The 15,209-nt window shown below is 32.1% G+C and overlaps 1 protein-coding gene across 12 annotated transcripts in view; it reads left to right on the top strand.

The window, feature by feature from the left end:
* Positions 1–15,209, top strand: part of Hr51 (photoreceptor-specific nuclear hormone receptor 51) — an 80,701-nt gene that overhangs the window by 13,219 nt on the left and 52,273 nt on the right. For 8 of the 12 annotated variants that reach the window (XM_088273246.1, XM_088273251.1, XM_088273244.1 and 5 more), the window contains exon 4: positions 1,747–1,861. In XM_088273246.1, the coding sequence (XP_088129372.1) occupies positions 1,747–1,861 (115 nt within the window). Of the gene's footprint in view, positions 1–1,725; positions 1,862–15,209 lie in introns of all 12 variants that reach the window. The other 4 variants (XM_088273243.1, XM_088273241.1, XM_088273248.1 and 1 more) reach the window with 1 other exon arrangement.

Consider the following 15,209-nt stretch of genomic DNA (forward strand, 5'->3'; position numbering starts at 1 on the left):
GTGAATTGACGTTTAATCTAAACATTTTAAAATTTTTGTGTAATAGTGTAAATATGTGGCAAAAAAATTTATATTTAAAATGATAAACTCTAAATATTCACATTTACTTGAGGATATTGAAAAAACAAATTTCAATATCCTCAAGTAAATGTATTTTTAAAATTATAATAATAAATAAAAATTATGTTATCAAAATGTTAATTGGATTTTTCAAATATAAAAATGATATTTTATTTATTGTTTCGGCATTAACTTTGTGGTGAGACATGTTACAATGATTAAAGAAAACACTTCGTTTTTTACCACTTGAGTTTTATTATAGACTACATGTTTCAGATGTTAAACTTCCATCATTCAGGTCTGTATAATAACTAAAATATAAAATATAAAATTGTTCTATAAATATAAAAATTTAATTTTATAATTATATATTTTATATTTTAGTTACTATACAGACCTGCATGATGGAAGTTTAACTTCTGGAACATGTAGTCTATAATAAAACTCAAGTGGTAAAAAACGAAGTGTTTTCTTTAATCATTGTATAAAAATGATAATATCTTAAATATTCGCCTAAAATTTTACTGTAGATATATAATTGATAATATCTAAATATTTATTTATAAATTTAGTTCATACTCGTAAATGTTAATAATATTCTTTGTAAATAATTGATTTTAAATATTCGTTTAAAATTTAAATAAATAAAATGGTATATGATTTTGAGAAATAAATTTCAATATTCAAAATAAAATAAAATCATCGTTTAATTAAAAAAACGGTTTAACCAGGGCCATTAAAAATTGATATATATACCATATGTACGAGTATATTGATCAAAAAACGGCCCAGTTCAATATCCATATTGACAACAAATTACCTATTTCTCTTAAAAAGCTCATATCGCTCACTCCTTTCAACAACGTCATAAATCAAAAATCGACAATTTTCAGTTGTGCATGTTTTCGGAATGTCCAAAAAATGTACTATATCCTAGCAAAAGCAGCATATTTTTAACTTAATTTTTACCCGCTACAGGGTAGAAAGTGTTGTTTTTGCATTTTGAAGAAAAGGTTTTGTTTATTTTTTTTTAATATACTAAATATTTTTCAAATGGAGAAAAAACGTTCAGGTTTTACCTAAAAATATCTGTTGCACAGTAAAAAGTTCAGTAAGTGGCTTGATATATTTTTTTAAATACATTGTATTATATTTTTAAACTTTAAAAACGTTCTCCTGAAAAATCAAGTTTTTTGATTTATGACGTTCTTGAAAGGAGTGAGCGATATGTTTAAAGGTGAAAAACAATTAATTAATTAATGTTATCAACAACAATCGGACCAGTCTGATGATACCGGTAACGACGAAACTCTGTTGCTGGTCAAAAAAGTGTAAAAATCTTTATTATCCTTGTTTTATGATATAAAATCCAGTTCCACCAAGAAATAGCAATACAAAACCTAAATTCAATAAAGTGTGTAAAAAAATCCAACTTTGTTATTTTCCAACAAGTTTCGACCACATTTGGGAAAATATTACCAAAAATAAATGTAGCTGAAAACAAAGTTCAAGTTTTTTATTTTTTTTACATAATGTATAAAAAGTGGTATAAAGTATCAGCAAAATAGATTCATGAAATTTAATTGAATGTTGTATGGTATTTTTGAGGTATTCCTAGCACATTATTAAATTTAAGAAATGTGATTTTATAGTAAGTGTTTTCAGATTCTATTTTGAATTGCCTAGGGCTGGTTTGCGTGGTGTGCGGCGACACCAGTTCCGGCAAGCACTACGGCATCCTCGCCTGCAATGGCTGCAGTGGATTCTTCAAGAGATCCGTCAGAAGAAAACTCATCTACAGGTCAGTCAACTTCAATATGATATTTTTTGACATCTCATCAAAGATGAAGAAGAATATGGAAGTCTGATCATTTTGGCCACACGAGCTTAAGTACTCTCTTATGGTAGAGAAAGTCCAAAAGAAGTTTTTGAGGTATCTCTACATGAGAGAGTACGGCTATTATCCTTGGCTCTACCCGACCCAGTTTCTCCAGGGTATGCTTGGCTACAATAGTTTAGAGACTAGAAGGAATGTGTATTTAATTACGCATTTTTATCGATTGTTGCGCGGTATGATCGATAATCCTGAAATTATCCGGAGCATTGGTCTGTTTGTTCCCGCGTCCTAAGACAGCGTCGGTATAGATTGTTTCACATTCCTATACACAGGACCAACCTGCCGATGGTTATGCCAGTAGGAAGAGCTACCGCTATGTCGAACAATATCACATTGGATATTGATCTGTTCCATGTGTCCGAAGGAGTTTTCCGAAGCGGGATTCTTCTACACCTTTAAGTCTTATTGCTTACTTTTAATATATACGCCTTGAATATTGTTTGTTATGTATATATTATTTTTTTTATTGAATAAATTGAATTGAATTGAATTGAAATTGAATTTAATTTACGGGGCTGACGACCGTCATAGGCTGGTTTAAGTGATCAATTTACACACGTGTAACATTCACCAATTCTACCCATTATTGACAACCACACTATTCAAATTCTTGGAAGTTCTATATATATGAACCAATTTAGAAACCTTGTTCTTGAATCACTAGAATTTCACGAGACATCTATTGGTGAGACGTAAAGAAGCTTTTTTTCTTTCTCTAACAGCTAATTAATTATAAGAGGTGCTCGTTACGAGAGATTCCACTGCACATATGTACAAATTATGTACAAATTGACTTCGGCCGTAAATAAAGGAAAAAAAATAGGTATCTGGACAGCTATACTGCCAAAAACAAGTTTGGTCCACATTTGCAGGGTCGACGTATTTTCAAATTACTTCCTCGACGAGTAAAGTTAATCTTGATTGGATGAGGGCGGCGGTGGGTGAGGGTTGGTGGGGGGGGCGGTAAGAAAGGGACGGACGGATCAGAGAATGAGATGGTTTGATATATTGGCGAGCACGCGAGACTTGGCTAAGCCAGCGGTCAATAGGAGTCCTCCGCTAATGCCGCCTTTGTTGCCGTAATCCCATTGGCCGGCCAAACACAGAAGCGGACTTGTAACCCAATTTCGGATCCGGTTCTGCTCTTAATTTGAATTTGCCTTCCCCGGATTCCATAGACGAGAAAACCAGAGACAAATTTCGGATTAAATGTTAAATTTATATTCTTCTTCTTCTTAATTTTTTTCATCCCGGTCCCTTAATTCCCTTACTCTCATGAAAAGTGATTTTACTGTGTCGTGTCGTTTCATAGAATCTTCAAACCCTTATCCGCACCCCGATGGTGCATAGGGCACTGCATCATAAAAACGCAGTGTTATCTTGATCGTTAATGCATGAAGGAAAGGTGACCAGTCGTCCGCTTCAGGTACCAGTCCAGGTAATATTGAATAAATATTAGAGTGAAAAAATCACATTCATTTATTTAACCCCCCCCCCTGGGAATCGAACCCGGGACCTCCAGAACGGTAGCTTATCGTGCTGACCGTTACACTATGGAGGTGGACAAAAAAGAAACTTATAAACCTCCTTGCTCGATCAAAATGAAAGTCAGTTAGGTACTTGTAGACGTAAGGGGTGAATAGAGATATCATATACAGGCGCTGTGGGGGTTCACTTTAGGGTTCAAATGTATTTACGATAAAAATTGCGTCACGCTTCATTAACTAATTATTTTTTTATTGTTTGGAGAAATAAAAAAAAATGTTTGTTTGTCACCAAAGTGAGTGGATCAAAAAACAAAGTTATTTTATTTTTCCAAATAATATATTATAATGATCTACAAAGTTAGTGCTTTAAATATATATATATTTTTACAAAAATGTTAATAAGATAAGTATATAACCACTCACCGAGATTTTTATGTCTACCGGTTTCAAGACGTACCAGTCTCTTCGTCAGGACAATCAATACCACAGCATGCGAACAATACCACCCTTCACCACCATAGCACCATTTACACACTTAAAACTACACAAAACATTTAACACATGCGATTTTTGGTCGATCCGAAGACCAACACGCACTAAAAGTTTAAGCACAAAACATGTATGTATTTTTTATGCTGAACGCTATATTTTCAGTGGATCTACTAAAGTTAAAGAAATGTTTTTTTCTTGTTAATCTTAGTAAAAATTCACAATTAAATATCAAATTATTAAATATCTATCTGTTCTAATTCGGTCCTGGTTTAGACTCAATCTACGATATGCCACAAATTAAAGTGAATTTCTTGCTATAGCAAAGGGTAACAATTTGCTTTGAATAGGTATAGTTATCAAAGTACTTATGTACCAACCTACCTAAGATACCTATTTAAACTCAGATTAGTATTATCGATCAAATTAAGAAAGGGTGTTGAGATGGTTTGGGCATGTGGAACGAATGAATGAAGAAAGAACAGTAAAACAAATTTTGGAGGCGAAGTAGGAAATAGGAGCAAACGAAGACCAATGAGATCTTGGGATGATAGAATATTTAAAGGGGTCAGGAGTCAGAATAATTTGTGGGAGAGCTATATTTGTTTTACATGAAATATACCTATACCTAGATGCAAAGGCGTGCACTGCATATGGGCAGAAAAGCAATGCCTATCCCAACTTACCCGCGTGACATATAAAAACGCAACCAGTACCTACCTGGATATTAACAGATTTTGTGAACAAGTATTTGGACACACTCAAAATGTTGTAAATAAATTATCTGGTCAAATTATAAACTTAAATAATAAAAATGAAAATGATTTTTTTCTGTGATTATAATCCAGGATTCGGACCTCACATACTAATAAAAGAGTTTCTGCTCATTAAAAAACTTTTTTTCATCTCACCAATAGATGTCTCTAGTGAAGTTCTAGTGATTCAAGAATAATGTTTCAAAATTGGTTTATATATATAGAACTTCCAAGAATTTGAGTAATGTGGTTGTCAATAATGGGTAGAATTGGTGAATGTTACACGTGTGTAAAGTGATCATTTAAACCAACCTATGACGGTCGTCAGCCCCGTGAATGCCCAGACTTCATATTCTTCTTCATCTTTGATGAGATGTCAAAAAATAATACAAAAAATTTAACTGAATACTCTCGGCATGAAATAATTATTGGTCTGATACTAATTACACTGGTCAACAATGATTTCGTAACTGGAATTTTGATGACCGATTTGGACTAAGTTAATCGTTCTTATTCAAAGTCTATATGGTGACAAGCTTGTATCACGTCAAGTTTTGATGTAACAGACATATTATTGTTTGAATGGACCCCATACAGTGGTTGGTATCTGGACATGTTTTAGTCTAAGGTCTAAGTGATTAAAAAAAGTGTCGATAATTTTGGAGTAACAGTGGAAATATATCAACTTATTAATATTGAATACAATAGCATTATATGTTTATATTTATTTATACATAAATAATAAGATAAACATTAGTCAACATCAGAATTAAAAATATACATAAGAAAAAAATCTGACGTGCTACATTTTTTTTCGTTTTAGAATTCAGCTATGCAAAGTGCATAAAGGTCAGATATTTTCATGCCAGTTACTAAATAACAGTTGTAAATTGTTGGCCAGTGTAATTATTTATAACAACCGCTATTATTTACGTAGGTACCAACTTAAAATATTCTTTTCACATTCTATGGGATGAATATCGGCCATACGGCATGTGGTAGATAATTAAAACTCGCTATCAACGCAAAAAGCGATCAGATCACAATTTAACCAACAATGAACGTAGCCAATTAGAATGGAGTGGGACAAGATACGCGAATAATGACAGCCGCTGCGGCCGCCATTTTGCGCTGGTGGCGCTCCTAGCGGCCGCTGATCGCATCAATCTTTTAGAAAATTTATTGGCGCGGAAAATCAAGTGAGCGGTGCCAACTGTCAAAATGATTCCACATTAAAGGCGGGAGAAGTGAGGAATCGTTTAACATATTAATTGAACGATTTTTTGAAGTGGGAAAAGGTTTGATATATATATATATATTTTTAATGTATACATTGTTGCCACTCGACTCAAAATTCAAGGGTCGCAAATGTTGCTACAGTAAATGTGGAGGTCCTAACCAAAAATTTCCAATAATACACAAAAAATCATTTAAATGCAAATCTCTTCTGTTAACTGTATTCTATCGAAATCTTAATTAAAGTTGCGACAAAACGTGACCAATCCTGTGTTAAAGCAATATGAAATCACTAAATTGCAACAAAACTTAACAATTTTACGAGTTAGAATTCCTGATTAATATACTTAAAATCAATACTTAAAATCATTTATTATGGAAATGTAACGTTTTTTACTCCACAAATGTTTAAAATAGTACCTACATTAAAAAAGCATACGTCATATCGGACGAATTAATTTTTTTAAAAACAAATAAGGTTAAAAAAAATATAATAAGAAAAAAAAAAAAAAAAAAAAAAAAATATATATATATATATATGTATATATATATATATATATATATATATATATATATATATATATATATATATATATATATATATATATATATATATATATATATATATATATATATATATATATATATATATATATATATATATATATATATATATATATATATATATATATATATATATATATATATATATATATATATATATATATATATATATATATATATATATATATATATATATATATATATATATATATATATATATATATATATATATATATATATATATATATATATATATATATATATATATATATATATATATATATATATATATATATATATATATATATATATATATATATATATATATATATCCATTGTCTTTGTTAAAAAATGGTCGGTTCTTGAAAATATTTTTATGCCATTAAAAAAATGTAAGTGCATCATTTGTGGGTACCAGGAAAATAAATAATAAAGATATTATGGAAAACACGTCAAGTCTACAATGATCTTTGAACATAACAATGCAATACTGTTAGCTCAGTTGTTGAGGGGTACTGTTTGTATTGAACAATAGGATCTGCTAGAGCGACCGCTTGGTCTGCGGTAAGCGGTGATGTCTACCTTTTAAGAGGGAGGTCTTTTATTTATTTCGTTTAAACATTTTAAAGAGAGAATAGAACGCCACAATAATCTGTCTTTGGACACAATCCTCAATTTCAAATTCGATTTTGTATTTTCAATTAATATATACATTACAAACTATAAAAATTTTAAATCGTATACATTAAAAATACGTTAAAATAAAATATATTCAAGAACTATTGCTGAAGGTGTAGAAGAATCCCGTTTCGGAAAACTCCTTCAGACACATGGAACAGATCAATATCCAATGAGATATTGTTCAACATAGCGGTAGCTCTTCCTACAGGCATAACCATCGGCAGGTTGGTCCTGTGTATAGGAATGTGAAACAATCTATGCCGACGCTGTCTTAGGTAACTATCGGGAACATACAGACCAATGCTCCGGATAATTTCAGCATTATCGATCATACTGCGCAACAATGGATAAAAATGCGTAATAAAATACACATTCCTTCTAGTCTCTAAACTATTGTAGCCAATCCCCTTCTCTTCCATATTCCATCTTCCCCTCTAACGTATTCATGCATCTCTAAAAAAAACCCCTAGCGGAATGGATAGCGAGAGAATGACTAAGAAAATATGTGAGCGGGAAAACAGAACGAGGACAACCAAAAAGACACGATCAGATCAATTAGATCCTATAATCTGGTGGTGTCAAAAGTCTGCGTATTCGGAGGGCGTGTATGACTAGATGTATGGATGTGAAGGAGGCGAGAAGTGTATGTCAGGATAGAAGAGTGTGGCGTTCCATCCTCTCTGCCTACGAAGCGGCGTGTTGGTAGAAGTAAATATCACAATTTTTTAAAAATCTATTCCTTATTTCTTAAAATCTAGCTCCTACCACCAACCTTCAACGTCTCAAGCACCCAACTCTAAAATTTAAACTTAGCTTCACATACGGCGTTTGAAAATGATGCGGAATGCATCGAAACACGTGTCACAGAAGATTTAAATAAAATAGTAGTATTTACTAAGTAAAACTTAAATAAAAAATAAAAAAATACTTCCTATGGATTAACAAAACAATATATACCTGATAAGGCAAAGCATTAAGTATTGGCAACTCGCTTCTTAATTTTCTCAATAAACAGGGTTCAAAAAACCAAGAACATTCGAGGTAAAAAACATTGAATTGTCACTTGTTAATGAAAGAAAACGATAATAATTGAACACATGCGGTTGTCTCATCATTCGCTGCAGTGAAGTCGATAACAATAATAATGTCAACGTCTCATTACATTACAATTACCGCAAGCATTTAAAAAATAAGTATATAAAATTTTCAAAAGGTCTTTAACTTAACGAACTCTTAATCACCGCGTATATCGTCATAAAAATACCAATGAAAATATGATATAATATATATAAAACCCTTATCCGCACCCCAATGGTGCATAGGGCACTGCGTCATATAAACGCAGTGTTATCTTGATCACACACATGAAGGAAAGGTGATCAGCCCTCCGCTTCAGGTACCAGTCCAGGGTAATATTGAATATATATGACAGTGAAAAAATCACTTATATTTATTTTACCCCCCTTGGGAATCGAACCCGGGACCTCCAGAACGGTAGCCGAGCGTGCTGACCATTACACTACGGAGGCGGACATGTTTTTTTATACGGAAATATGATAACATGTTTTTTTTAATTGTTCCTTTTTTGTATTATGAGGTCAAGGGATTTTGCATCCCTTGTGTCACTGCTGCTATATTAGCTCTATTATGACCTTCCTCTGCATCATAACTCACTCTTAAGACCTACGTGAGTCATGTAGCTCACAACCTGTCTTGGTGGTAAGAGCTTTACCTTCTCGGAGTCCAGTAGTGGACCTCCAAGGATGTGACTTCGTTTGCGAGCGAGTGCGTCACAGTTAAAGGCAATGTGGATTGGTGTTTCGTTATCCTCCACACAATATCTGCGGACTGGGGAGTCATGTAGTCCATTTTGTGACATGTGTTTCCTCAGTCTGCACTGTCCTGTCAAGGTCCTGGTTAGGGTCCTTATTTGTTTCTTGTTACGCTTTAGAGCTTCTGTAGTGAATTCATAGAAACATGTTACTCATTATTTCTAATAAAATTAAACTTACTAACCATCACGCCCCTGCTGCCGGGGTAGGCAGAGAAAAAAGAATGTCACACAGATCTGTCTTAGAACATAATCTTAACCTCTTCCGCATTGATACATCTTCTCATATATACTCGCCGACTCCTGACCTGACCACTTTCAGGTATTTGAAATAATTGACCATATCAAGTTTTCTATTGTCTTCTTCTGCTTGTATTACAAACCACATTCGTCATAAATTTGTTTCACTGTTCTTTTTTCACTCATTCAATTAACACGCATTAAAAGTACAGATCGGAAAAATTAGAAAATTCTTTTGATTTTATATACATAAGTATTTCAGATGTTTTGCAACAATATTTTTTTGTCGTGGTACCTATCTGCATACGGTGGCTACAATGTAGGTACATAGAATGTTGTTTTGTGACAACCTTGTGTTGGGTCGTGGTCCCGTAGTTAGTGTCGCGGACTCTGGAGTCAGAGTTTCCGGGTTCGGACCGACTTTACTTTTTAAAATAATATAAACACAACTAATTCTCTTAAAAAAAAGAAGAAAACAAATCTAGAATGGGCTGGCTAGACAACGTGGGTATTCACACGATTGCGGCTTTGTTGTTTTCACCACTGTGTCACCAACATACCCAGATTCCTAAAATACAAACGATACACACATAGTAGTCATGCGTGGAAATCTAAAGTTACTTGCACATTTTCTCTCCTAAATACGTGTTCATTTGCTAGATCTACACTTAATATTTAGTACTAATCTTGTATATCTTTGTCTAATAATGTATATTTTTTAATGTTTTGTTGTACGTATCGTAGTCGTACAGGAGAAAGTGACCAACTAACAAAGCGTAAAATGTTCAGGAGGGCCATTTAAGTCACATTTGCTTGGCAATAAAATAATCATCAATGCAGTTAGTCATTTTAAACAAGTCAATGTATTATACTTCCATGTTTAAAATCCTTTGGGATATTTTCAGGGCAATGTTAAGCTGATATGATATAAAATAGTCAATGATCACGTTTTTGTAAAAAAAAATGCACTTGGTCACTTGGCTCCTGTATGACTACGATATGTTGCTGTTGTTAACCCAAATAAATAAATAAAATAGATATATATATATATATATATATATATATATATATATATATATATATATATATATACACACATATATATATATATATATATATTATATATATATATATATATATATATATATATATATATATATATATATATATATATATATATATATATATATATATAGATGTAAAAAGATATATAAACAGCTAGTGTCGGCAATCTTGAAGAACCGAGTGTGAAGCGTATCTAAAGCTCAGTAAAGCCGCGTTCACAATCGACCAGTGATCCCAGAAAGAGATTCCCATACTAATTAGGGAGACGCAGCTGTTCAACCAACGTTCGCGCGGCGTCATTTCTGACGACGAACAAAGGCATTGTGCCTCCTCACTACACTTCCTGCGCGTCGGTCCACACGCGGGGAACGTTGTGTCTAGCGTGATCAGCATTCGCCAGAACTGTCAAACATCCGGTGGAGTGCCGCATGATACATGTGCACAAATATTGATCCGTTTGGCGATGAATTATAATGTCTCGGGATAATGAGCGGTTAATTCCTCTGATCTTTCTTTTCCTCGTTGTCTTCACCTGTCGATTTATTTTCAACTTTCGAAAACACGATTTGCTCCGGCTTAAATTGACGACATTACTTTTTACTACTTATATAACATTATTATTTATTTATTTATTTTTCAAAACTTATTACATTCATAAGTCATATCGCTCACTCCTTTCAAGAACACCATAAATCAAAAATTTGATTTTTCAGGAGAACGTTTTTAAAGTACCTATAATTATTTAATACAATGTATTAAAAATAAATATCAAGCCACTTATTGAACTTTGTACTGTGCAACAGATCTTTTTAGGCAAAACCTGAAGGTTTTTTCTCCATTTGAAAAATACTAAGTATATTTAAAAAAAATAATTAAACAAAACATTTTCTTTAAAATGCAAAAACAACACTTTCTGCCCTGTAGCGGGTAAATATTAAGTTAAAAATATGCCTCTTTTGCTGTGATATACTAAATTTTCTGGGCATTCCGAAAACATGCGCTACTAAAAATTGCCGATTATAATTGACGAAAATTTCTGTTTCTCATTTTCGGACATGGGATTAAGGTTAACAAGACTGGAACACAAATAATAACATTATTTTTTTTAAAAAATAAACTAACGGCAACATGGCAAAATATAAAAACAATAAACAGATATAATAAATAGGCATAAGTAGCATATTTAAAATAAATAAATGACAGTAAAGTATAGTGTTTTGGAACCGCCAGAATATATCCTTTTCATTTTATTATTTTAGCTAATAGATATTTATTTGCAACATTTTGAGTGTGTCCAAATACTTGTTCACAAAATCTGGATTATGTCCAATTACAGGAGTTATTTTCATATTATTTTTCGACATCTCATCAAATAGAATATGGAAGTCTGGGCATTCACGGGGCTAATAATAATTATAATTATTCCGTATACGGAGTGCCCTATGCCCCATAAGGCGGATAGTACCTACCATGACAATAATGAGTAAAGCTTCTTGAAATGACCGGTTCGCGGGACCACTTTTGTCAAGAGACGATGGTATTATGGTGGGATAAACGAAAAACGAATTGAATTATTTCAACAAGGGTGGGTCGTACAGGGTTGGAGGGTAGTTGGGGTGAGGAGGAGGGTTTATTGATAGCGGGATTACTCTGTATCGTGTGACATGTGGTCCTAAATTCCTGACATTCTCAAAACAAAAATTAAGTAACAGCATCGACTTTAAAAATACAAATAATTAAAATATATTAACTTTATAAAATTAAACAATTTGTTTTAATCACTTCTTTATTATTAGTAAACTTTAACCTACCGGTTTCGACAAGAAACTTGTCATCATCAGGGTTTATTAAATTCTAAAACATTACAAACATTAAAATACATTATTGAGTATTTTAATGTTTTAGAATTTAATAAACCCTGATGATGACAAGGTTATTGTCGAAACTGGTAAGTTAAAGTGTACTAATAATAAAAAAGTGCTGATTTTTTATTTTTTATTTATAAAGTTTTTAAAACGTGCCACAAAGTATCTGAGAAAAACAATTTTATTATTTTAGCTGATATTTTCACTAGATAATTTATTTGCGACATTTTTAGTGCGTCCAAATACTTATGCACAAATCTGGATTACCTCCATATATATGTAGGAGTTATTTTCCATATTATTTCCCTCCAAATAATATGAAAAATGACTCCTATGATGGAGATAATCCAGATTTGTGAATAAGTATTTGGACACACTTAAAATGTTACAAGTAAATTATCTGGTGAAAATATTAGCTAAAATAATAAAATGAAAACGATATTTTCTGGCGTTTCTCATGTATGTGCTTATAATCCAGAAATCGAACGTCACATAGAAATGAAAGAGTTTCTGCTCAATAAAAAAGTTTCTTTATCTCATCAGTAGATGTCTCTAGTGAAATTTTAAGTGATTCAAGTACAATGTTTCGAAATTGGATCATGTATACAGAATTCCAAGAATGTGAGTAGTGTGATTGTCAATAATGGGTAGAATTGGTGAATATTACACGTCAATAAAGTGATCACTTAACCAGCCTATGACGGTCGTCAGCCCCTTAAATGCCCAGACTTCCATATTCTTTTTCACCTTTGATGAGATGTCAAAAATAAATTCAATTCAATTCAAACCCCTATCCGCACCCCAATGGTGCATAGGGCACTGCATTATATAAACACAGTGTTATGTTGATCGTTAACACACGAAGGAAAGGTGATCAGCCCTTCGCTTCAGGTACCAACCAGTTCAGGATCAGTTCTTCACCTATATTGAAATGTCGAAAAAATCAGAAACATTTTTGTGATCATTTTACTACCCTTTTTTTCAATTAATTAATTTTTCTGTATTCTCAATATTATCAATATTTAAAGCATTAACTTTGTGGTTAGTCATTTTTACTTATTTATTTTTTTACAAAAATGTTAATAAAATTAGTATATAACCACTCACCGAGATTTTTACGTCTGCCGGTTTCGATACGTACCCGTCTCTTCGTCAGGACTGTGTGCTAGTGATTGTGCAGACTTACTTGTCTTGACGAAGAGACGGTACGTCTCGAAACCGGTAGACGTAAAAATCTCGGCGAGTGGTTATATACTAATTTTATTAACATTTTTGTAAAAAAATAAATAAGTAACCATTTTAGAGTTTTGGAATCTGTGTAAATGATTGGTAAGTCACAGTTGTATGCACTGCTAAATGCTCGCTTGTAGGGATGAGGGTGGAGGGATAACTATTCCCAGAAGATGGGATTAGAGTACCACTGGAAACGTAAAGCATTCACTGTTTAAAATATTGTTGAACATAAATATCACAATAGTTAAAGAAAACACTTCGTTTTTTACCACTTGAGTTTTATTATAGACTACATGTTTCAGAAGTTAAACTTCCATCATTCAGGTCTGTATAATAACTAAAATATAAAATATAAAATTGTTCTATAAATAAGGAGAGGGGAAAGTAAGTAGTAAGTATTTTTCAATTTTTCCTTTGTTTTCAAACTCCGTTCCTTGACTAACCCCTTCCCCTTACTTTCCCCTCTCCCCTTATTTATAGAACAATTTTATATTTTATATTTTAGTTATTATACAGACCTGAATGATGGAAGTTTAACTTCTGAAACATGTAGTCTATAATAAAACTCAAGTGGTAAAAAACGAAGTGTTTTCTTTAATTATTGTAACATGTCTTACCACAAAGTTAATGCCGAAACAATAAATAAAATAAATATCACAATACAAACGTACAGGCATTTGTTATTAAACTAACTAACCATCTCGAACGCCACGCCAATCTGTCTTCGCAAACGATCTTCGCCTCTTCCACATTCATGCATCTCCTATACCCGCCGATTATTCTGACTCCTGACCTGACCACATCCAATATTCTTAATACTTGATGATATCAAGTTTTCCTCGGTTTTAAACTGCTTCTAATACTAACTACAGTCGCCTCAACAAACCTTTCTTAACTTCGTAGATTTGTTTATTTCATAGATACATTTTTTTACATTTTTTATTATTATTATATGTAGTACGGCTCTTTAGGTATGGTCTGTGTTGAGCCGAAATACTCGAAAATATAATTTTTTTGTTTTTTTTTGTTGTAAAATTATCTTTAAAATATGTATCTCAGCCTTCGAATATGTATCATATATCATTTTTTCGCACATTAGTCTGAGAAATCCTATTTTGACTGCATTCAGTCTACGTTCATCCTTCTTTCGCCAACTCCTTACTTCAATTCCATGCATTGGACTGGGTGGTGTCCTGACAGTTTAGCTTTCGCTGATTTTTAGGTTTTTATTTGATATAACTGATATTAGTTCACCATTCATTATATTACCAGCATTCACTCTTCTTACTTATTATTATATACTATCAGACTTTCCATCCCTGTTGAAAATATTGTTCCTAAATATATTGAATGATTTGTTAAATTATGAAAGCTAGTAGGGCAAAGGAAGTAGGATTAGTTAAGGAAATAAACTGATATTATTAATTGATTCGGCATTAACTTTGTGGAATGACATGATTATTTTATTAAAATTAAACACTTGAATAAACCACTTTAATGAGTTTTATTTATATTTACGACTAGTTTCCAAAACTTACAAATGATTTCATCTTCAGGTACAAATTAAAACTGACGCACAAAAAATATATTTAGGGGTATATATATATATATATATATATAGGTTAATAAATATAGGGAAGGGAGGGGGGGGGTCAAGGAACAAGATTTTTTGTAAAAGGAAACATTGATAATAATGGTGACGTATTTTGAAACAGTATATTATTAAATAATTCAAATGTAACTTTGTTTTAAAATCACTATAAAATTACATAATTACATTTAAATTATAAAATGGAAAATCACAAA

Source organism: Brachycentrus maculatus, unplaced genomic scaffold (assembly GCF_059751285.1).
Source record: "Brachycentrus maculatus isolate JH-2025_06_01 unplaced genomic scaffold, ASM5975128v1 h1tg000562l, whole genome shotgun sequence".
Taxonomy (NCBI): Eukaryota; Metazoa; Arthropoda; class Insecta; order Trichoptera; family Brachycentridae; genus Brachycentrus; species Brachycentrus maculatus.